General features: G+C 38.4%; 1 protein-coding gene across 1 annotated transcript in view; it reads right to left on the reverse strand.

Annotated features, from left to right (window-relative positions):
• FBXW8 (F-box and WD repeat domain containing 8) overlaps positions 1–24606 on the reverse strand; it is a 121088-nt gene that overhangs the window by 44219 nt on the left and 52263 nt on the right. Inside the window, exon 6 of the mRNA XM_055322967.1 lies at positions 22–218. Within this exon, the coding sequence (XP_055178942.1) occupies positions 22–218 (197 nt within the window). The remainder of the gene's footprint in view (positions 1–21; positions 219–24606) is intronic.

Consider the following 24606-nt stretch of genomic DNA (forward strand, 5'->3'; position numbering starts at 1 on the left):
TGACTGGACTAAAAAGCTTACCAGTTTCTGAACTTCAAATTCAGCAGTGATTTGCCAATACCCCTCCTCATTGGGGCGTAACATCACAACATCAAAAGCAGAAGCTGTGGCAACAGTTGCATCTTCCTGGCTGAGGGCTAGTGCCTGTATTCTTGCATCATGCTCAAAACGATGGACAGGATACTTTCCAGTCCTTAGATCCCAAATATTAAGAAATCCTACGTAGAGAAAAACAATGCAGGTAACCATTTTTTTTTTTTGCAGGTAACCATTTTAAATTCACTTAGAATGCACAATTATAAAAACAGTTGTGCAATATAAAGAAAACTAAAAGGTAAATGATCAGTTTGCATCACATATAACAAAGGACTAATTTCCTTAATAAAGAGTTCCTAAAGTTCAAGGAAAAAAGCAATTAAGAATTGAGCAAAGGACCTGAGCATCTTGGCCACTGAAAAAGAAATACAATTGACATATAAAAATAAAAAAACAAAAAGTCACTCACAATTAGAAAAATATAAATAAAAACGGGAATAGAATATTATTTTTCATCAATCAAATTGACAAAGGTGAAAATTTTCATAAAACATTTTGTTGAGGGATCCCTGGGTGGCGCAGCGGTTTAGCGCCTGACTTTAGCCCAGGGCGCGATCCTGGAGACCCGGGATCGAATCCCACGTCCGGCTCCCGGTGCATGGAGCCTGCTTCTCCCTCTGCCTATGTCTCTGCCTCTCTCTTTCTGTGTGACTATCATAAATAAATAAAATAAAAAAAAATTAAAAAAAAAACATTTTGTTGAGGATATGGGAAAATAAATTCTATCCTCTATCTTAATAAATTCTATCTATATTTAAATATCTTAAATTGTTGCTGGGGATGTAAACTAATTCACCCAACTTTGAAGGCAATTTGATAATATTTACCAAATTACAAATGTATATAGGGTAGTCACTGTAATGTTTTTAATTATGTCAAAAATATTAATGATTAATTTAAAAATTAATGTAAATGTTCACCACACTTTGGAATTTATTTATTTTTTATTTTTATTTATTTATGATAGTCACAGAGAGAGAGAGAGAGAGAGAGAGAGAGGCGCAGAGACACAGGCAGAGGGAGAAGCAGGCTCCATGCACCGGGAGCCAGATGTGGGATTCGATCCCAGGTCTCCAGGATCGTGCCCTGGGCCAAAGGCAGGCGCCAAGCCGCTGCGCCACCCAGGGATCCCACACTTTGGAATTTAAATTAAAAATGACCAAACAAGACTGAGTCACCCTTATGTATAAGAAAATGAAATGATCAACAAAATATATTACTAAGTGAAAAGAATAAAGGACAGAATAGTGGTATATGTTTTAACAAATTTACACACAAACACACATATACATAGACTATCCTTGTGTATGGAAGGAGACCCAAGAAACTTTACTAAGGATTGGTCTTGAAGGAAAGAAACAGAAGAGATAAGAGTAGGAAGGCATTTTACTATATATCCTCTTATATATTCTGAAGATTTTCCCCAAAATTATTTCTACCAAAAAGATAAATTCTAGAAAATGTTTTTATAAGAGAGACTTAAAAAGAATGGGAGAACATATATCAATTGCTGAATTTTTTTAAAAAAAGTTTTATTTATTTTAGAGAGGAGAGAGAGTGACTGCAAATGAGCATGTGAGCAGGGAGGGGCAGAGGGAAAGGAAGAGAGAATCTCAAGCAGACTCCCTGCTGAGTGTGGAGCCCATATGGGGCTTGATCCCATGAACCTAAGACCATGACCTGAGCCGAAATCAACAGTTGGATGGCTAACCAACTGAGCCACCCAGGCGCTCCTTGAATATTTCTAACATATGGAATTCTTAATTCATTCTCCTAATTGTTCATTCATTCAACAATTATTTCCCAGTTTTATTGATACAACTTACATATAACATTGTATAAGTTTAAGTTGTGCAACATAATGATTTGATAGATGCATATATTGTGAAATGATCACCAAAGTTTAGTTAACATGCATCACCTCACATAATTAACAAATTTTTCCTTATAATGAGAAATTTTGAGATCTACTCTCTTAGCAACTTTCAAATATACAATACAGTATTAACGATATCATCATGTTGTATATTAGATCCCCAGAGCTTATTTATCTTATAACTGGAAGTTTATATACCTTTTGACCACCTTCATCTATTTCCCCTACACCTCCAGCCCTCAGGCATCACAGATCTGTTCTGAGTTTGTTGTTTTATTAAATTCCACATGAGATCATACATTATTTGTTTTTCCTTTGGTTTATTTCACTTAGCATACTGCCCTCAGGGTTCTCGCATATTGTTGCAAATAGCAGGCTTTCCTTCTTTTTATGGTTGAATAGTATTCCATTGTATAGGAATACCAAATTTTCTTTTTTTTTAAAGATTATTTATTTATTTATTTATTTGAGAGAGAGAGAGACAGAGAGACAGAGAGACAGAGACAGAGACACAAGAGGAAGGAGCAGCAGGCTCCATGCCAGGAGCCTGACGTGGGACTCGATCCTGGGACTCTAGGATGGCGCCCTGGGCCAAAGGCAGGCGCCAAACTGCTGAGCCCCCCACGGATCCCTCAAATTTTCTTTATCCATCGATCCATCAATGGACATTTATGTTGTTCCCATATCTCTGCTATTGTGAATAATGCTGCCATGAACATGGGATGGGGGTACAGAAATCTCTTCGGGACAGTGATTTCATTTCCTTTTGGATATAAGCCCAGAAGTGGGATTGCTAACTCATATGGTAGTTCTATATTTAGTTTTTTGAGGAACCTCCACACTGTTTTCCAGAGTGGCTGCACCAATTTCCATTTCCACCAACAGTGCATAAAGGATCCTTTCTCTCCACATTCTCATCAGCATTTGTCATCACTTATCTTGATGACAACCATTCTAACAGGTGTGAGACATCACACAAACAATTACTGAGCATGTTATAGACAGGGCACTGCTCTAGATGCTAGCCAGATAATGAAGACAGCCATTAACCTATACTCTACAGGGTTCTTGTATTTTACATCCTTCCCTCACATCACACTCTTCCAGCCACAGTGAGCAGTGGTGCTTTCTTTTGCATCGTTCTAAAATATGAGCTTGACTATCCCACACTTGTTAAAAACCTTGATTTCTATACCAATACACCCTTCTCTCCTGCCCCCCTGAATGCCGTTACCCAGATGAATTCCTCTTACACTGGCCACATCTCCACCTTTCTCCAATGGTCTGCAGCAGTGAAACACAAGTGTGGTCCCCAGGCCAGCAGTAGCAGCAGCGGCAGAGTCACCTGGGGGCTTGTTAGACATGCAGATTTGAGGGCAACAGAAACTCTAGGGATATGTACATATATATATACACACACACATATATATACTCAAGCCTGAGCACCAGTCGTCTGCAGGAACTTATACTTTTCTATCAGAAATATAAACTTTTGGGGGCACCTGGGTGGCTCAGTCAGTTAAGTGTCTCTTGGTTTCAGCTCAGGTCATGATCTCAGGGTTGTGAGATTGAGCCCTGTGTGGGGCTCTGTGCTCGGCAGGGAGTCTGCTTGAGTTTCTCTCTTTTTCTTTCTCTCTCTCTGCCTTTGTCTCCCTGCTCACACTCTAAAAATAAATAAATCTTAAAAATATACATAAACAAACTTCCCTGTATTTGGGGTGCCACTTCATCTTTTCCTGCCAAAAAATAACTTTTTATCATTTCTACCTACTTCTTTCACCTCAAAGATTTACCCAAGAAAATAATTACTGTCTGTATCATGCTCAATAATGTCCTGTTCAATTACTACTGATTTTTCAAAATTCACTGAGAAATTATAGTACAGAAATAACAGTCTGTCCTTATCTGAATTCAAATCCAGCTCTACCACTTGCTAACTGAAGACCCTGAGCAAGTTACTTGAAGCTGTGAGCCTGTGTCCTCATCTGTACAACTGAAGATAAACTACCTACCACATAGGTCTGTCACACAGACGAAAGGACAAAAACTATGCAAAAGGCTAACCATTCCTACCTTTTTATGTGTTCTGTAGGGCCTGCCATGTTGTAAAGTATATTTAATTAATAATGCAAATTTCTTCTGTTGCTCATCTAAAAATCCAGTCTTTATTCCTGTAACTTCCTATTACCTAAAACAGATAAAGCTTTTTCACTTTTCTTCTCTTTGCAATCCATCTTCCCATCTTTGTTCCTTGACTTGTTCTGTCTATAAATAGCACATGCTTTGAACTTAGGACCTTACTATAAAGCACCATTCAGCACTAGAGAAATGCAGACAGAAGAAAATAATACGTGTGGGCTGCTTTGCAAGACTTCTGAACTGCTAGTAGGCAAAGTAGGTGATTACAAACAAAAGCCGAGCTTTCTTCATGTCAAATGTTGCTTCAGACATAAGACAGTGTTCCTTTCTAAGAATTGTGATAAACTCAGAGGATAAGCAGATCACAAAAGGCTCCACAACACACATTCCCCTGGCAAATATTTTGGCTAATTCTTTCCACTCTGACTCAGAAGAAATAGGCTGCAGAAAATGCCAATGGCTCTACTCATTAAAGAGCAGATAGGCATATTCCAAGATGTGGCTCCTCCAAACACTTCTGCATTACCTTTGTTTGCATTTGTTTGGACACATCACAATAATCAGTGATGAGAAATAAAAATTGTAATTTGCATAGAGCTTTTGAGTATTCAGACACTTTCATTTGTCTACTCTCATTGAGTGCTCACTTCCATTTTGGAAGGAACATCATTATCCTCATTTTACAAAAGGGAGCAAAAGCTCTGAGTGGTTAAACAACTGGTCCAAAGCCATTTGGTATGTGATGAGGCTGGGCTGGGATTTAGATGGGAAAGTGCTGGATATGCCGTTGCATCTACAGTGCATAATATAACTATGAGCTCCACGAGTAAACGACCTAGGCTTGCCTGGATTCTGCCAAATATGTAAGTTCTTCAACCACAGCTCACTCTAAGCACACATGGAGTTTATCTATAAACACATTTTTCATTATTAATCAACTACTTGGTTTTGTTGGCATCATTATTTCAGTAGAATCATATGCAATAAAGTGGCCTTTGCTGGAAGGTTGAGTTTCACAGAACTATCCTAAGAAGGGTCTTTCTGGAAAACATATTCTAGGATTCCCTCAATTCAATGGCTACATTCTTTTTTTCTGAATGCTTATGGCATCATCATCATCTGTGTCAATTCTACTTCCTTCAACCACAAAGTATAAAACTCAGACTTTCCCTTGTCAATGGCACAGTCCTCAGAGACCACTGTTAGACACATAAACATTTAAGGATGTTATGCCATCTGGATGAATTGACCTTTGTTGTATGAAACGCCCCTTTTTATCTATGGTTCTATTTTTTGCTCTGAGATCTATTTTGTCTACTTTGGCACTCCAGCTTTCTTCTGATCAGTGTTAGCACAGTATATAGTTTTCTGTTCTTTCTCTTTGCCATGTGTCTTCAATCTGAAATGAGTTTCTTGTAGACAGCATGTAATTGGTCTTGCTTTTAACTGGAGTGTTTAGACTACTTACCTTTAGTGTAGTTATAGGCATGAATGAGTTTAACCTACCATTTGGCTGTTTGTTCCCCCTTATTCTCAGCTCTCATTTTTCTCTTTTTTCTGCCTTCTTTTAGACTATTTGGATTACCTGAATATGTGTTTATTCCCTTTTAATTCTCTTGTTGGCTCATTAGCCAAATCTCTTTGTTATTTTAGTGGCCACTTTAGGATTTTAGCATTCATCTTTAACTTACTGGTCTGGCTCCCAAAGATACAGGCTCTGACAGGCATTGACTAACTTACTCCTTCCTTAATGTCTTGTAATGGTTGTGCATCCAGGTCAACCTGAAATGTCTGGAAAAATTAGCTGCCCCTTCTTTGGGGTTATTAAAATAATGCGACAAAATGACAAAACATTAAGCTTCACACTTCACACTTAAGTGTGCCCACTTCACAGGAAGCATGAGAGCTTCACCGCAATGCACTTTCACTTCCTGCCCTCCAGCCTCTGTGCTATTGTTGTCGTATTTTTTATCTCTATCAGTTAATAGTTACATCATGGCTACTTTTACAATCCCAACACTGCAGGGACATGAACAATACTGGAATTATAAGAATGTCTTAGAATATTGTAGCTGATTTCCCCCCAACCCAATAACTCCTTATTAACCAACATTTAGTCAAAATGGAATTGATGCAGCAATACATTCAGTAAGTGTTTGCTAAGCCTCTGCTTCAGGTCATCCACTATTCTAGGAACCAAGGAAACTACAGCAAAAAAGACAAAATGAAGTAAGGAAGTCATTGACTGCATGGGGCAAACATTCTTGGGGCAGCTATCAAGCATCTTGTCTGGGGGCAAACAGAGAGGATATGACCCCTCTTTTCATAAAACCCACATTTGAGAGAAACAAACACATAACAGAAAATACAAAGTGCAATAGGAAAATGAATAAGCTTAATGTTTTGTCATTTTGTCACATTATTTTAATAACCCCAAAGAAGGGGCAGCTAATTTTTCCAGACATTTCAAGTTGACCTGGATGTACAACCATTACAAGACATTAAGGAAGGAGTAAGTTAGTCAATGCCTGTCAGAGCCAAATATATTCAGTTTTCAAATAAGTGGTAATTTTAAAAATCTGATATAAATTCATTTGAAAGGCCATGTTTTATTTCACAGAAACAGCAATAATAGGGATTCTTTGGCTCTTGATATTGTGTAGACTTCTGAAGTGGCAGGATTTTCTCCCATATTCCCTAAGTCAGTGAATTCAGAACATCACTGGCAATGTGGCTGATGAAAGTGGCTGACTGTCAATAAAGGTTTGCTGAAAGTTCATCTCAGGTTTTAGCAAGGGACCTTTGGTTCTAAGAAACAGAAATTCATTGAAACTTGCTTAAATACCAAAGGGAAACCAATTGGAAAGGAATGGGGCTATTTCATGGAACCCAAGGGCAAGAAGTAGAGCTGGAGGATTGTAAGGAATCTGAATCAGAGAATAGAAAGACATTCAGAATACCAGGGCAGTGTATGTCTTCTGTATACACCACAGATCTTGCCTCTGCAACTGTTTAATTCTTTTCTTTCTCCCACAAGCCAGCTTTCAATCCTCCCCATTCTGTGGGGTTTTCTACTCCAAGGACACAACCAAGACTAAAAGTGTGAGGCCCGAATGGCACATCTCAGTCGATGAATAAGCTGCCCACAAGGCCTCCAGTCCCCATCCTTGTCCAATCTACTGAGGCCAGAGACTAAGTCAAATACTATGAATGTGCCCCTCTCCAGGGGCTAAGGAGGTTTGCTGGAGTGAGGAGACACTCAGAAAAGTTCCTACTACATTTATCCTGCAAATCCAGTCAATATAAAACAAAAGGTCTTAGCAAATATAAGGGGGAGGTTCTGTGTAGCTCCTCAGTAGTGATTTGAAAAGCAGGTCGTTGCTATAATTTCCTGAACAAGGCATAATCTCTAAAAGCCAGAGCTTACAGCCCCCATTTGCCCCACCCCAGGGAAACTAAAAGGAGAGCAGGTGTCTTTCTTCCTGACGAGACCTCAATAGCTGGATAAAAAATGTTTAACTCCGAGCTAGCACTGGGCTTACAACAATGTGGCTTCATTCATGAGAAATATGAAAAGGATGTAGACAAAAGAAGAAAAAGGGTCTCTCAAAAAATCTGGAAGAGCACAATGAGTGAAGGCGACCGCCCAATCAAGGAGACAGGAGTGGGGCTTGGTGGTCCCACCTGCTCGATGGGCTCAGCACTCTCCACCTTGACAGGCAGCAGCAGGGCTGAAGGAACTCTGAGTTCACTCTCGACTAGGAACAGTCGTTAACAATGACATGAGTAACGATGGCCAGTCTTTTGAGGAGACATAAAGCCTGCTCAGCAGCTGTGAATGGGCACCCATGCCAGTTTGCAACATGCCCCTCCCACCTCCCTGAGGAGGCCAGCCAGAGTGTGGTAATGAAACTGCACATAGTGGAAATGGGATCTAAATGAGTTTAAACTGATTTATGTTAGCTTTTGTAAAGATTACTCGATATCAGGAAAGTGCTACCACTGTGAAATAATGTCAACAATCCTTAAGACCTCTGCCTAATGGTACTTGCACAGAATATTTATATTCCTCGTCCTGGGAACAAGGACCATAATGGATACCATTTTTGTTTTATTAGGGATGCATATTTAAATTAATCTGCTATTTGCCTAAACAATTAGCTGCTTCTGTTTGTGTGCACAAAGCCAAAATTGCAATTAGGCTTCCATCAAAAAGATAAGTCCCAACTAAAACTGTCCCGGTGGAGTCGTAAGAGCTCAGGGCAGAACTTTCCAAAATTACTTTTTAGCATAATGGTAATTATGTTAATTGCTTGAAAGGTAAATAACTGCTGAACTGGTTTTGGGGGGGAAAAACACCACATCAATTGGCACTGCCCCTCCCCTTTGATCTTTTTCACACACCATAAAATTTAAAACAGGTTAACAGTTTAGAAAGTCACAGACTGGTCACCTCCTGAACCCGTAGGGTGTCTTGTGGTCTTTAGCACTTATTTTAGCTATGAGCATCCCTCCACTTGAGCTTGCAGAATAAATGCCTGAGGCTTGGGTCAGTATCTTACCACAGCAGCTTCCCCACCTTATCTGTGGGGGATACGTTCCCAAGACGCCCAGGAGATGTCTGATGGTGGATAGTTCCAAATGTGCTATGTACTCTGTTTTTCCCTTTACGTATATACCTATGATAAAATTTTACTTATAAAAAAAGCTCAGGAAGAGATCAATAATACTAAAATAGAACAATTAGGATGATATACTGTGACAAGTTATGTGAATGTGTCTCTTTCTCAACACACCTTACTATACTGAACTTACTCTTCTTCTTGTGAAGGTGTGAGAGGGTAACAGGCCTGTGTGAGGACATGCAGTGAGGTTAAGGTGTTGTGATGTAGCGCTAGGCCACTCCTGACCTGCTGAAACGTCAGAAGGAGGATCACCTGCTTCCAGACTGCTGTGGACCAGGGGTAACTAAAGCTGCAGAAGATGAAATAATACAGATAAGGGGGCACTGCTGTAGGCAAGTAGCAGGATCATTTAACTGCCATTCAGAGACAATGAATGAAACTATTTGTAAAAACAGCTGGTAACTGCCATTTCCATCACATACATTTTCTTGACTTGCCTATAAGTAAGTAAACAGGAGTCAAGAAAAATTTCTCAAAGAAAAAAAGCATTTTAACAAAAAGTTAAGATCTACCTACTGTACTCATTAAATGTGTACTTCCTCATTCATTAAGTCCATACAACGTCACTACAAAATGTGTGCTAGAGATGTAAAGGTAGCATAAAGTCTGAAAGGACAAAACAACTTTTGATTTTATGGAAGAGGCAGCTGGGGGGTGGAGATTAATATCAGTGCAAACAAGAGTCATGAAGAGGGGCTAAATTCTTAAGAAAGAGAAAGCAAGGACACCTGGGTGGTTCAGTGGTTAAGCGTCTGCCTTTGGCTCAGGTCATGATCCCAGGGTCCTGGGATCGATTCCCACATTGGGCTCCCCAGGGGGAGTCTGCTTCTCTCTCTACCTATGTCTCTGCCTCTCTCTGTGTCTCTCATGAATAAACAAAATCTTAAAAAAAAAAAAAAACCTACCGTGCATGTCCACCCTCAATACTGCAGCTGAACACAACCATAAAGCTGAACTCTGCTGCTTACGGAGAAAAACAATAAATGTGAAACCATCCTGGAAGCTATACTTTAGACTGACAAGAGCATCCGAATGGGCTCTTGATCCAATAAAGCAACTGGTTAGGCAGAAGCAAATCGGTGACCAGATAGGAGATCACCAAAGCAGACACTGAGTCAAGAAGCAAGCAAGCTGAGTATATTTAGCAGTCTGAAGTTCAAAGCAGAAGAAAAACGTTTGAAAAATAAACAAAAAGAGACAGGAAATTGAAAAGGAGTCAAACAACATATTGTAAGACTAGGACAATGTGACTAAGTAGAAGAATTTACAGTTAACAAACTCAAAGGAAAAACAGATTCATGGGGAAGCATCTGGACCAGCTCTTCTACAAGGGGAAGTGCCAAGAAGGCAGAGAATGTAAAAGAGACATCACTGTGCATGCACCCACTAACTGAAGCCAATTTTTTCCTACAATATAACTGAGCAACATAAACATAACACAGAATATATCTTGGAAGAGTCTATCAGACACTGGTAGTAGGTGATACCTCTAGAGAAAAGACTGTGGTAGTGGGGGACTCAGAGGGTAGGTGGTGGTAGGTAGAGAAAGAACACTAACTCTAATATACATCCTTTGGTACAATTTGAATTTCTTCTGCATGTAATACCATATCAAAAATTTTATTATAAATTGTATATACATCTTTATAAATAATATGATTAGTGACAAGATTTCTTATTTTTTCTGATCACAATCCGCATAATTTTATAATCCATATTTAACTCTGATATACAAATTCTACTGCTAGGGGTGCCTGGGTGGCTCAGTCAGTTAAGTGTCTACCTTTGGCTCAGGTCATGAGCATGGCATCCTAGGATCAAGTCCTCCATCAGGCTCCTTGCTCAGCAGGGAACCTGCTTCTTCCTCTCCCTCTGCCTGCCATTCCCCTGCTTGTGTTGTCAAATATATAAAATCTTTCAAAAACAACAACAAATTCTGCTAAGTGATGGGTTATGGTGAATTAAACTCCATCGGAGTCTGTAACATTGCCACTTCTGACCAGACTAGTGCATGAGAGCCCAGCACGGGGCTTAGGTCAAGAGTGGTATTCGGTAAGTCTTAGTCTCCTTGTTCTTTCTCTTTATTTTTTATTTTTTAAAGATTTTATTTATTTAAGACAGAGAGAGAAAGAGCATGAACAGGGGGTAGGGGCATAGGGAGAGGGAGAAGCAGACTACCCACTGAGCAGAGAACCCAACTCAAATTTTGGTCTTAGGACCCTGGGATCATGATCCAAGAGGAAGGCAGATGCTTAACTGACTGAGCCACCCAGGCACCCCCTCAGTTTGTTTCCTACGATTAAGAGTCTCTTATGGTTTGTCTTACTTTCTGATTTCATTTTGTTTTATTTTTCCCTCACTTCCCCTTGCTCCTTTGTTTCTTAAATTCCACGAGTGAAATCATGTGTCCTTTGACATCTTATATATAAAACTGACAAAACTAATTTATCATAAGTTTTAAGTAGTGGCCAATAAAACCCGAATTTCTGGCATGTTACTAAATATTGACATTTAAAATAAAATGGTTATATCATTCTTTGAAAAGTATACTTTAGAAATGAAATACCATTTCATACCATCATGCATTAAATGAAAGGGGGAAGGAAGAACCAAAGAATAAACAGAAAGATACAGAAAATATGCTGAGAATTCCTAATTGTATAACCACCACTGGGCTAGAGTCATCTAATTCAGTCTCCCAATTCAACCAAACAGTAAAGGAAAAGACATTTTTTCCCCTAGTAATTATTTAACAGAAAAAAACATGGCATTAAATCACTATGAGAAAAAGAATCTAATCTTGTTTAATGATCTTTTTTTACATTTTGAAATATTTCACACTTCTTAAAAAAAAGCCCTAGATATTATCCAAAAAGAAGAGTTAAAGTAAACCCTTCACCCAGCTTCCCCAAGTATTAACGTATTATACAACCACAGTAACATGATGAAAGTCAGGAAATTAACATTGATACAAGATGTTTAATTTACAGACCTTACTCCCATCTCACCAAATGGTCCACCAACAACTTCTTCCTGGTCCAGGATCTAATCCAGAATTCCATGTTGCATTTAATGGTCTCCTTCCTATAATCTGAGACAATTGCTCAGTCTATCTTTGTCCTTCCTGCTCCTGCCCCTTGGAAAGTACTAACCAGGTATCTTATAGATCTCTTAGTTGTCTGATGTTCAGTCATGTTTAAAATCAGGTGATGCATTTTTGGTAAAAATAGAACAGAAGTTAATGTTGTACCTTTTCAGTGTACCAGGAGGCACATGATGTCAATTTCTCATTGCTGGTAATGGTAACTTTCACCACTTGGTTTAGGTGGTTAAAGCCAGATTTCTCCATTATAAAGTTACAATTTTTTGCTTATGGAGGCATAATTTGAGACTATGCAAATATCCTGTTTCTCATAACACTACTTTTAGCATCCATGGATGATTCTGCCTGCAACAATTATTGTGGTGCTTTCCAAATGAATTTCTATTTTCATCACCCTTCTCCATATTCAAAGTCATTAATTGAAATGCTGCTGTAAGGAAGAGCTGTCTCTTCTCCCTTGCTTATTCATTCAATTATTTATATCTGCATGAGCTTGCAGATACTTACTTTTTTTATTCTACAGGTTATAATCCATTACTATCATATTTTGTTGCTCAAATTGTCCCCAATATTGCTGTTGGGAAGGAACTCTAGTTTGGTTCCACAGTCCTATAAAAAGAACCTCCCCCTTCTCTCTGCTATTTTTTTTTTTAACATCCTTAATTTCTGGCCCCACAAGACATTTCAGACTCATCCTGAAATTTGCGTCCTCTAGCACAGGTTCCTTTTTGCTGAAGAATTAGTAATATTTAGAAACCAAGATCTAAAAAAAACAAACAAAAAACCCACAAAGAAATAAACCAAGATCTAGGCATTAGCTATATTCAGTATTACTAAAATAGCACAATATCTGCTTCCAACTCTTAGGAATTAGAATAAGCTAGTCCAGGTATTTATATCAAAGGTCATACAATCTTAAAAATATGCAGAAAAGTCTGCTATGGCCTTGGAATAAAGGCTTGGGGAGAGATGTTTATCCAGGAATTTCTTTTTGTAATACTGAACCATTCTGGGTTTTAAGTCCTATTTGAGAGTAGAGTTAAAAGCAAGAAAGAAGGCACAATTCAGAGCCCATATAGCTGCTATTTTTGGCCATGCCTACTACCACTATGATCCCATATATACAATATCCACTATTTTGGATCTCTTTGAAAATAGGTCCAGATTTCATCACAAAGGATTACTTTAGAATTTAAAATAAGAAAAAAACCCTTCAATTGCTAAATGTGTTCCAGTGACCACAGAGCCACCAGAGGAATTCTCTGTCTTGATCACCAACTCAAATATAGAGCTGAGCAGGAAAGCACTCTTGTCTTTCTACTCTAATACATCTCAGAGACCCTGTTCTTTCCTGATGGGCAAAAAGCAACAAAACAGAACTTTGCAAGAGTAGCACCAACTATATTGTAAAAAGTATTAAAATAGTACTTTTTGGTCTTTTTAAAAATCTGTTTTACTGAGCTATAACCTACATGAAAAAAAACTCATCGACTTTAAGTGCACAATATGATGGGAACAGACAAATACAGTCCTGTAACGACCACCACCAGTCATAACAGAATATTTCCATCAAAGCTTTACAGGCAGTCATCCTCCCTTGGCCCCAGCCCCTGGCAAATACTCACTTGTTTTTTTGTCCTAGTTCTGCTTTCTCTAGAATCCTACATAAATGGAATTATATAGTATATGCTTTTTAGTGTCTGGCTTCTTTTACTTAGCATTAATGCTATTGAGATTTGTCTATACTGTTGCATATACCTGTAGTTTGTTATTGACATGTCATGTACCATGGTATGTATTACAATTGTATTCATTTACTGATCAATACAGATCTAGGTTGTTTCCAGTTTGGAGTGATCATGAATAAAATCCTATAAATATTTAAGTTTTTGTGTGAACACAAGTTTTCCTTCTCCTGGATAATATATGAGCGGGAGTTCCTCATAAGAAACTGCCAACGTGTTTTCCAATGTGGCTATCATTCTGCATTCCCACGAGCAAGGAATGAAAGTGCTGACTGCTCCATAGTCTCATCAACACTTAGCATTATCAAACTTTTTAAGTCAGGTGTACTGTGTGTAACAGTATATTTCATAACAGTTTTAATTTACATTTCCCTAATGACTAATGATGAATATCCTTTCATGTGTTTACTCAACATTTATAGGTCTTCTCTGGTGAACGAAGGGTCTAGTCAAACCTTTTGCCACTTTTAATTGGTTGTCTTCTTATATTTGAATTATAAAAGTTCTTTATATGTTCTAGATGCAGGTCAAATATCAGACATGTGTTTTGCAAATATTTTCTGCTAGTCTATGGCTTGCCTTTTCATTTTCTTAGTATCTTCAACATCAAAGGTTTTTAATTTTGATGAAGTCTAACATTTTTCTTTTATAATTTGTGCTCTGTGTCCTAAGAAATCTTTGCCCAACCTAAGGTCAGAAAGATTTTCTTTTTATCTAGAAGTTTTATGTTCAAGTCTATAATCCATTTAATTTATAGATGGTATGAAGTAAGAGTAGAGGAATGAAAAGGCAGGAATGAAAAGGCATATAGACATCTGCTTGTTTCAACATCATTTGTTGAAAAGATGATCATTTCTTCATTGAATCACCTTGGCACTTTTATTTTTTAAAAAAATCAGTGTTTTTCTGGGCTTTATTCTGTTCCATTGGTCTATCTTCAGCCCAGCTAACCCTATCTTAATGACTACAATTTCACAGTAAATCATGAAATTGTGTAGGGTAACTACCAACTTTGTACTTCTTCAAAATCATTCTTCACTATTCTTGGTCTTATGCATTTTCTTTTGGATTTTAGATTCTAAATTATTTTAAATTTTAGAATCAGCTTATCAATTTCTACTAAAAGAAAAAAAGCCCTTAGGGATTCTGACTGGGTTTGGATTGAATCTCTAGGTCAATTAGGGGACAGTTGACATCTCAACAGCATTCAATCTTTCAACCCATGATATAACTATGTATTTTGCTTTATTTAATTCTGCTCAGTATTTTATAGTTTTCAGCACATAGGTCTTACACCTATTTTGCTGAGTATTTGCTGAATTAATCCCTAATCTTATATTTTCAACTGTTTGTTGCTAACTTGAAATAAAATTGGCTTTTGCATATGGACCTCATACTCAGTGACACAGCTAAAAATACTTATTAGTTCTAGTAATATTTGGTTGATGGTTTAGGATTTGGGGCATAGACAATTTATCCACAGACAATTATACTTTTTCCTATCTATATGCCTTTTCTTTCTCTTGCATTAATGAACTAAGGACTTCCAGTACAATGTTTAACAGTAGTAAAAGTGGACATCCTTGCCTTGTTTTCAATTTAGAGAAAGCATGGTCTTTTACCATTACATATGAAGTTATCTGTAAGTGTTTCACAGAAAGGTTCCTTTATCAGTCAGCTACGAGTCTTTAATCATCAGTACAAAATGGTTTTTGTCAAATGTTTTTTCTATTGAGTTGATCATCAGGTTTTTCTTTTATAGTCTGTTAATATGATGAATTGATTTTCATATATTTATTCATAGAGACACAGAGAGAGAGAGAGAGGCAGAGACACAGGCAGAGGGAGAAGCAGGCTCCATGCAGAGAGCCCTACTTGGGACTAGATCCAGGGTCTTCAGGATCACGCCCTGGGCTGCAGGCGGCGCTAAACCGCTGCGCCACCAGGGCTGCCCCGAATTGATTTTCAAATGTTAAACTAACCTTGAATTTCTTGAGTGAATCCTAAGTGGCCATGATTTCTTATACTCTTAATGTATTGCAGAATTGAGTTTAACAGTATTTTGTTTGGTATTTTTACATCTATGTTCATGTGGAATATTGATCTAGAGTTTGTTAACATAAACTAATTATTTTTTCTTCTTTACCTGGTTTTGGTATGAGGGTAATGCTGGTCTTGATAGTGGAGTTGAGAAGTGTTCCTTCCTAGCCTATTTTATGGAAGTATACAGAATTAGTATTATTTCCTTAAATGCTTGGTAGAATTCACCAGTGAAGGTACTGGGCTTGTACTTTTCCTCATGAGAAAATTTTACATCGCAAATTCCGTTTCTTTAATGGAAATAGAGCCATTCTAATTTTCTAGTTCTTAAGTGAATTTTGGTAATGTGTAGCTTTCAAAAAAAAATCAATTTATCCACTTCATCTAAGAGGCTGCATTTACTGGTATAAACTTTTTTTAAAAAAGATTTTATTTATTTACTCATAGAGACACAGCTAGAGAGAGAGAGGCAGAGACACAGGCAGAGGGAGAAGCAGGCTCCATGCTGGGAGCCCGACGTGGGACTCGATCCCAGGTCTCCAGGATCACACCCTGGGCTGCAGGCAGCGCTAAACCGCTGCGCCACTGGGGCTGCCCTTGCTGGTATAAACTTGTTCATAATTTTTCACTATAGTTTTCACATCTCTAGGATCTATAAACTTTTTCCCGCTGTTGCATTTTTCCCCCTAATCACTTTATCTAGTGCCTGTCACCTTTTTTTTTAAAGGAGCTAGTCTTGATTTTTCTGTGTTTTTTTCTCAATTTCAGTGATTCCTGTCCTTTATTAACTACATTTCTCCTGGTTATTTTGTTCTTTTTCTAGCTAAGGTAAAAAGTTATATCATTGATTTGAGACTTTATCTCTTTTATAATATAAGCACTTACTGCTTTAAATTTCCCTCTAAACACTGCTTCAGCTACATTCTATACATTTTGATATATGGTTTTTCATTCTCATTCAGTTCAAAATATTTCCTGATTTCTTCTTTAACTCATGAATTATTTATAAGTGATTTTACAGAGCTCTGTTATTTTTACTTTAATTTCATAGTTGTTGGAAAATGTACTTTGAGAATATTTTGCAGGATTCAATCCTCTCAAATTAAAAACTATGTTTTACCTGCGAGAGAGTGAAAGAGAGCGTGAGCAGGGAGCCCAACCTAGAGCTCAATCCCAGGACCCTGTGATCACAACCTGAGCCAAAGGCAAATAAATGCTTAACTGACTGAGCCACCCAGGCACCCCTCAATCCTCTTAAATTCACTGAAACAAATCTTATGGCTCAGAACATACTCCATTTTGGTCAACATTCTGATTCTGCTTGAAAAGAATGTGTATTTTGTAGTTTGTTGCGTGGAAAGTTCTATAAATGTCAAGTAAAGTTGGCTGATAATGCTGTTCAATCGTATATGACCTTACCAGTTACTTATATCAATTACTGAAATAAAAGTGCCTGAAATTTCCACTATAATTATGAATTTCTCTATTTCCCTTTTCACTTATCAGCTTTTCATTTTAAGATTTTATTTTAGAGAGGGACACAGCATGAGCTGGGGGAGGGGCAGAGAGAAAGTCGAATTTCAAGCCAACTCTTCACTGAGCATGGAGTGCCAATGTGAGGCTTGATCTCATGACCCTGGGGTCATGCCTAAGCCAAAAATCAAGAGTCAGACGCTTAACTGACTAAGGCTGCCCAGGCACCCCTGAGGTTATTAGATGCATATTTAGGATTACTAAGTCTATTTGATAAATTGACCCCTTTATTATGAAAGTCCCGTTTTATTCCTAATATTCATTGCCCTAAAGTTATTTGGTCTGAAAGTAATATAGCCACTCCAGCTTTCTTTTATGTTTGCATTGTATAACTTCCTATTCTTTTATTTTTAACCCTATTTGTATCTTCATATTTAAAATGGCTTCCAGGTGCCTGGGTGGCTCAGTCTGTTAAGTGCCCGATTCTTGGTTTTGGTTCAGGTCACCATCTAGGGTTGTGGGAGAGAGCCTCATGTAAGGCTCTGTGCTCAACATGGAGTCTTCTGGAGAGTCAGTCTCTCTTTCCACCCCCCCCCCCCATAAAATCTTTAAAAAGAAATAAAATGACTTTCTTATAAACAGCAGATAATGTTATGGACTGAATGTGTCTCCCTCTTCTCACACATGGGCACATCAGTACTTAGAGATGGAGGGGTCCCTTTAGATCTGTAGAGTTCTGTCAGGCTCCCTCTTCCTTGATACTCTGGCCCACAAATTCTTTCCACTTTGGCTTCCTTAACCTCTTGGTGTCTCAACAATGTGAGGTCCAGGCTCTGCTCAGGTTCCTTTACTTGTATTGGGTTGTTTCCAGTTGGTAAACTGGTGTAATAATAGGATTCATCTTGTTTGAAAAACAGCCCAAGACTTGGAGTAATGTTTGAAAGCCATTATTTTGTCCAGTTTTCCAGTTGTTTAACACAAAAGGACAAATCTAGTCCCTGTTACTGCATCTTAATCAGAAGCAAGGAGTTTTAACTTAGGGGATCCTTGGGTGGCTCAGTGGTTGAGCATTTGCCTTCAGCCCAGGGCATGATCCTGGGGTCCCAGGATCAAGTCCCACATCGGGCTCCCTGCATGGAGCCTGCTTCTCCCTCTTCCTGTGTCTCTGTCTCTCTCATGAATAAATAAATAAAATCTGGGGTGGCCCCGGTGGCGCAGCGGTTTGGCGCCGCCTGCAGCCCGGGGTGTGATCCTGGAGACCCGGGATCAAGTCCCACATCGGGCTCCTTGCATGGAGCCTGCTTCTCCCTCTGCCTGTGTCTCTGCCTCTCTCTCACTCTCTGTGTGTCTCTCATGAATAAATGAAATCTTAAAAAAATAAATAAAATCTTAAAAAAAAGAAGTTTTAACTTATTTGAAACAATTTGAAAATTACAGCAAAGCCACAAGAACTTCTATATACCCGTTATTCAGATCCCACTGCCAATTGTCCCAGTAATGTCCTTTATAACAAAAGGATCCAATCAGGGATGACACATGGCATTCAGCTGTCTTGTGTCCTTCAAACTGGAATAAGTTTTTGTTTTTGGTTTTCATCTTCATGAATTTGACAGCTTTAAAGAGGTCAGGCTAGTCTTTTTGCAGGATGTCCTTCAATTTGGGTTTTCTAATATTTCCTTGTGATTCAACTGTGTTATGCTTTTTTGGCTGGGCTATCCCAGAAGTGATCCTGTGTTCATCTCAGTGCATTCTATTACGTAGCACAGGATGTCAATTTGTCCCGTTACTGATATTAAATTTGACCACCTTATTAATTTGGCATCTGCCAGGTTTCTTGACTACAAAGTTACTTTTTTCTCCCTCACTCTGTAATTAATTAGGGTTCAGCAGGGAGATTCTTTGAGATATAAAATCCCATCCCCTATCTTCTTCTCATCTTCTAATTTTAGCATCAGTTGATTTTTTGTGTGTCAATTTTTACCATTATAACTGCCAATTAGTCATTTCCTAATTCCATCATTCCTTCTATATTTGTTAGGTGACATTCTAGTATTCATGTGTACCTCTGTTACTATCATTATTTTGATACTCAAATTGTCCCAGATCTGGCCAATGAGAACACCTTCAAGGTAGCATCTGTATTCTTTTGATATATGTCACCATCATTCCTTGAGTGCTTCCATATTTCCTGGTACAATAAGATGTCCCAGGCTTATTTGCTCTTTCCCCACCCCAGCCCTGGAGTCAGCCTCTTTGCCAAGCAGCCTGATTCCTTTTACCGGAGACTGGTATCTTTAAGATCTGAACACTCCGTATGCTCATTGCTGCTTCTTTACCTTCACAGCAAACAAAGCTAGGACATACATGAACATATTTGCATACAAACACATATATCTCAACCCATCTACCTAAATCGAAAATCAGGAACTCCATGCCAAGACCTATTCCAATCCAGCCCACAGGGTTCATTTGGATAGCCCTTTTCCATGCCTGTAATTCTTCTCCAAAAGCAAGAAAACTGGCTTCCATTATCCTTAATATACTTACCTGCTCAGTCTCCCTGGATATTGCCAACCTCCCACACCCGCCAGGCCACTGTTCCAGACTCCCTCCTCCACCTGTCCCTGGCCCCACGGGGCTGCCTTCCTACTCCACTGTAGCTTGCCTAATGACTTTTTACTGAAATGGCAGACAGGCAGGCACATCTTGTTTTTAAGACAAAAATACATTCCACAAATATACTTACATCTGCTTTAACAGAGCCTTAAGGTTTAGTATAGAATAAATGCTATAATCAAAATTGCAAGTAGTAAAAGAGAAATTAAATTCTTGTACATAAAATTTGATTTATCAGCCTCCAAAAAAAAAATTCATGTGTGCATTTCATTAGGTACACTTAAGAAGCTCAACAATTTCTCTAAACTATCTCCCCCATAAAAAGACCCTGTGCTAACTTTCGCTCCTTTCCATTTTTAACCTCAATTCTAATAACACGGGACAGGTATTTTGAATTTATGCATCATATTGTGTATTATTAAAAATCAGTTTTCAGTAAAACTACCCCAGTAAACAAGAAGATAAACACCAAATCTCATCATACCATAAATTTAATGTGCCACTTTCTGCATAAGAAAAATCATTTCAAGTTATTTTCACTGGTAACTTCAAAAAATTGTAGTTATCCTAGAAATTGATCAACAAGGACTTCTTTCCCCAGTGTTTCTTAAATCTGAGAGCTTGCAGACCTCTAAAAAGTCATCTCTGGACCCCTTAGCATGAAAGACAACCACAAGGCATGTATGATCACTTGGTGCCAACAGCCCAAATGCAAATTCAAATACTGAAATCATGCAGCATGGTTCAGTTACAAGGTCAAAAGATCTAGATTTTTTTAAAGATTACTATAAAAATATAGAATTAAAAAAATACTTTTCTAGAGCTCTCATAGCTCCTGCTCAAGATTTTCTCTCTAGACTCCCGTTTAAGGAACATTGCCCTAACACTTATAACATTCAGTCCAAAGCATACACACAAGCAAGTGTGAAATATAATTTTAAACTCTTCTCATTGAAAAATGGAAAAACTTTTAAAAGTCTTACTCAAAAATTTCCTCCATCCCATAGGCATGGGATCATAGACCATAACAAATGGCAGTCAATTTTAAAATCCTCAAGAAATGCTTCAATACCAAAAGAATCATCTCTATTCAGAACTCTGCATTTTGGTGTTAATTCCACTCTCAGCATCTTTAAAACATGAGCATTCCTACTGTTTATTGTTCATGTTTATAAAAGTATCCTATCCTTTAAAAGGACTACACCTGGTACTTGGGGGTTGTCAGAAAGTTGTTTCATTTAATTTTGTCAAATACCTGAGTAAGTCCCCTAGAACAAAGGGTAGGCAAAGGTTTCAAGCAAAAAATGGTTGTTGAAACTTTTAAGAGAAAAATGACCAGAAAACGCAGGACTTGAAAAAAAAAAATCTCTACAATCCACAAGCAGTTGTCTTAGCCATCTCCCAAGCAATGCTTTAGCATGTTAATGCCCTACTTGTAAAATTTCTATCTTGATGGGGAGGGGAGATACTGTTTATTGTATAGTATTACAACCAAAGTTTAGGTCATTACATTTTTTTGTGTCACATCATACAAACGAGACATAAGCAGAAATATCAAAGAACTGAGTTTTTTATTAAACACAAAATTATAAAGTTTTAAAAGCAACTACTCTTCATCATAGCTGTCTAACTAAAACATGGTCCTACTGTTCTCTACTAAAAAGAAGCCTGGAGAGACCCACTCCCATCTATTGTTACTACGCCAGTAAATGAGAAATCACAGTCACTCCGGCCCAGGGCGGGTACAGCCGTGGACAATGGAGCATGTGTGTGTTCAGACAATTGCACTGGGAGTGCTGCAGAAGTGGATAAGCCACTTTGCCTTGCTTGATGGCAACACATAAAGACGATTGTTGGCTATCCTGTCGCGGCTTCCGCATGCTAATATGCACTGGGTCTTGTCTCTCTTCTCCATGTGGGGCGACAAATGAGAACTTCTTTGCACCTAGGAAGTGTGTAATATCGTTTCTTACCAAACAGTGAATTTTCAAGACAAACTCTGAATGAGGAGTGGGTTTTGAGTACACCGCCTTTCCTAATGCTGTGGCTCGGGGCCAGAGGCAGGCAAGCATGGAGCAGATGGAGTCCTGGCAAGGTCTCCTCTGTCCCTGCATTAGCAGCATCTGCTCATTACTCAGAACCTTCGCCTGCTTTATCTAATGCTCCAGGAAAAGCATTTTGATTTGATTCATTTCGGTACGGTAACGTGCAACACAATTAGTGGTAAAATCAAACTGGAGGACAGCCAGTGCTGACAATCGGAAACAAGGCAGAAGAAATATGAGGCCAGTGGGTTGGAATTCAAAAAATCACAACTGTGGATCACCTTGCCAAATCTCAACACCCCAGGTGGGTGTACAGTGTTCCTACAGGGCAAGGAGGCTAAAAAGGATGAAGGGACGACTTACTTTCTCCCAAAGAGTCTTCCATCTTCCCTCTGAATAGGACTCCTTGTGTGGAGAATATATGTGCAGACCATCAACAGGGCCTCAGTGACTACAGAGCTTCCCTTTGGCACAGCCAGGGAGCTGAAGTTCATTAACTCATTTTATCATCTTATTCTTCTTTTCTGTAGAGCACAGTCACAAATTTTATACAGTAGACCCCACAAGGTACATTTCTTTTTTGTCATGTTTTGGCTAAGAAGTGCCTATTCGCTGCTCCTGAAAAGGAGCAATATAAAAATGAGCATTTGATCATTTCAATCTGTCTTTGCCTCAGAAGTAGCTACTCATGAATATGTTGGTGTAAATACCACAGTGTCAATCTGTTAAAATTAAGTGATACCAAAGACAATGCCACCTGAATTCTGGAAGAAAAAAGGAAAAGTTGTGGTATATCCCGGAAATAGTAAAGCCCCAAACAGACTCAGAGGGAGAAAAGAAGTAAAAATGCAAGAGTTCTCACCAAAGACAATACCAAAATGAATTTGAGACCAAAGATTTCAACACAAATGACGTAAATATTATACATTTTAATCTGATCTTAGAGTAGGGGAGATCCCCCTGAGCATACCGTGGAACCTAGAAAGACAACACAACTTCCATTCCTGTACTCACATGAAAGGTCTTATAGGTAAGATTTTTAGCTACACTGTAATAGCAGAAGGTCTGGAACAACACAATTGTTCCTCAGTAAGGAGCTATGTAAGTGAACCAAGGACCAAGGTCTTTGTACACATAGAATACTGTGTAGGATGAAAAAAAAAAAGGAGCGGGGCAGCTGTTTTTCTATATACAGACATGGACAAGCTTTCAAGACAGGTCATTAGGTGAAAAAAGCCAAAGTGCAGAATATTAAGTAATATGCTATCTTTCATTTAAGAAAAAGAGAGAGGAGGGAAATGAATGCTTATATTTGTAATACAGAAATACCCGAAGGATAGACAAAAAATGTAAAATATATGGTTGCTTTAGGATGGAGTGGACAAAAATGGGTAAAACCAAGACTTCTCAATGTGTAACCTTTTACATTAGTGTGGTCTTACAACCCTAAAAATACAGTACTTAGACAAAAACACTAAATTGCAAAAAGAAAACCTCACACAATTATGGATTAAAAAATTAAAATTAAACACACATACAACTACCATTTAGAAAAATAAACCATAAACTAAGTCCACTGAATAATAACTGACAAACTGAAAAAGCCTATATGAAATAGGTATGGCAAGGACTATTTCCCTTCCCAAGCAGAAAAGATAATCCAGAGAAAAATGAGAACAGACAAGAACAAGCAATTTGCAGAGAAATAAATAGAAAAAAATAAGACAATGAAAATGTGTTCGTGTAAGCACATAAAGAAAGGCAAACAAGAACAATAGTTAAATGCCATTTCCACCTATCAGACCAGAGTGAGGAAGCCACCACTCTATGTTGGTAGAACCATTTAACTGGTAGAACCTTCTTAGAGAGCAATTTGGTAATATTTATCAAAACAAAGCATATGTAGCCTCCAATCCGGTAATTACTAGTAATTTACCCCATGGCCATACTTGCACAAGTCCATCATGGTATTTCAGTATATTGCTCACAGCACTGTTTTTAATAACAAAAATAAACAATCCAAGCGTATGTCATTATGGGCTTTAATAAATTATAAATACAGCCACACCATGCCGTAGAACACAGGCTGAAAAAGAATAAGGTTTGCCTGTAAAGTCAATATGAAAAGATACCAAGTTGTGTCATTGTGTTAAAAAACAAAAGAAAAGGGCAAGGTGCAGAAAAGTACATCGCATAGGACCTGTATGTAAAATATATGAAGGACAGAGGTAGGGATGCAAGGGAGCACTACTTCAGCTTCTTTTTGGATAGGTTTTCTTTTACATATTACACTTTTTTTTCTTTGTTTGAATGTTAACTGTAATTTTTTTAAATCAAGTTTTAAGATACATTTTGACCATTATTAACCAAGTATTTGCCAAAAAACGTAGTTCATCTTATCTACGTGGTTTCCCAGTGTTTCTGTGCAGCAAGAGGGATGAGGAGGACAAATGATTCTGACCAATGACGTGGTTTCCCAGTGTTTCTGTGCAGCAAGAGGGATGAGGAGGACAAATGATTCTGACCAATGTTGTGAAGCCAGCAGCACAGCACACCAGCCCATCTCCTCAAGCTGTATTTTCAAGCTCCCAAGACAGGAGACGTGGGGGTGCCGGTCAATCAGGTGCACGTCTCTCCAGGCGTCCCTGTGTTCAGTGTCACATACACCGTGCACTACAACCCCAGCATGGCCTGGGACACCCAGTCACTCTTCTGGACTCACAATTCAACCTCAAGCCAATTAATTACCTAGCTGGTCTCTTTGGGCCCCGGTTTCCCCAGCTGAAGG

The sequence above is a fragment of the Nyctereutes procyonoides genome, unplaced genomic scaffold, assembly GCF_905146905.1.
Source record: "Nyctereutes procyonoides isolate TBG_1078 unplaced genomic scaffold, NYPRO_anot_genome, whole genome shotgun sequence".
In the NCBI taxonomy this organism is placed as follows: Eukaryota; Metazoa; Chordata; class Mammalia; order Carnivora; family Canidae; genus Nyctereutes; species Nyctereutes procyonoides.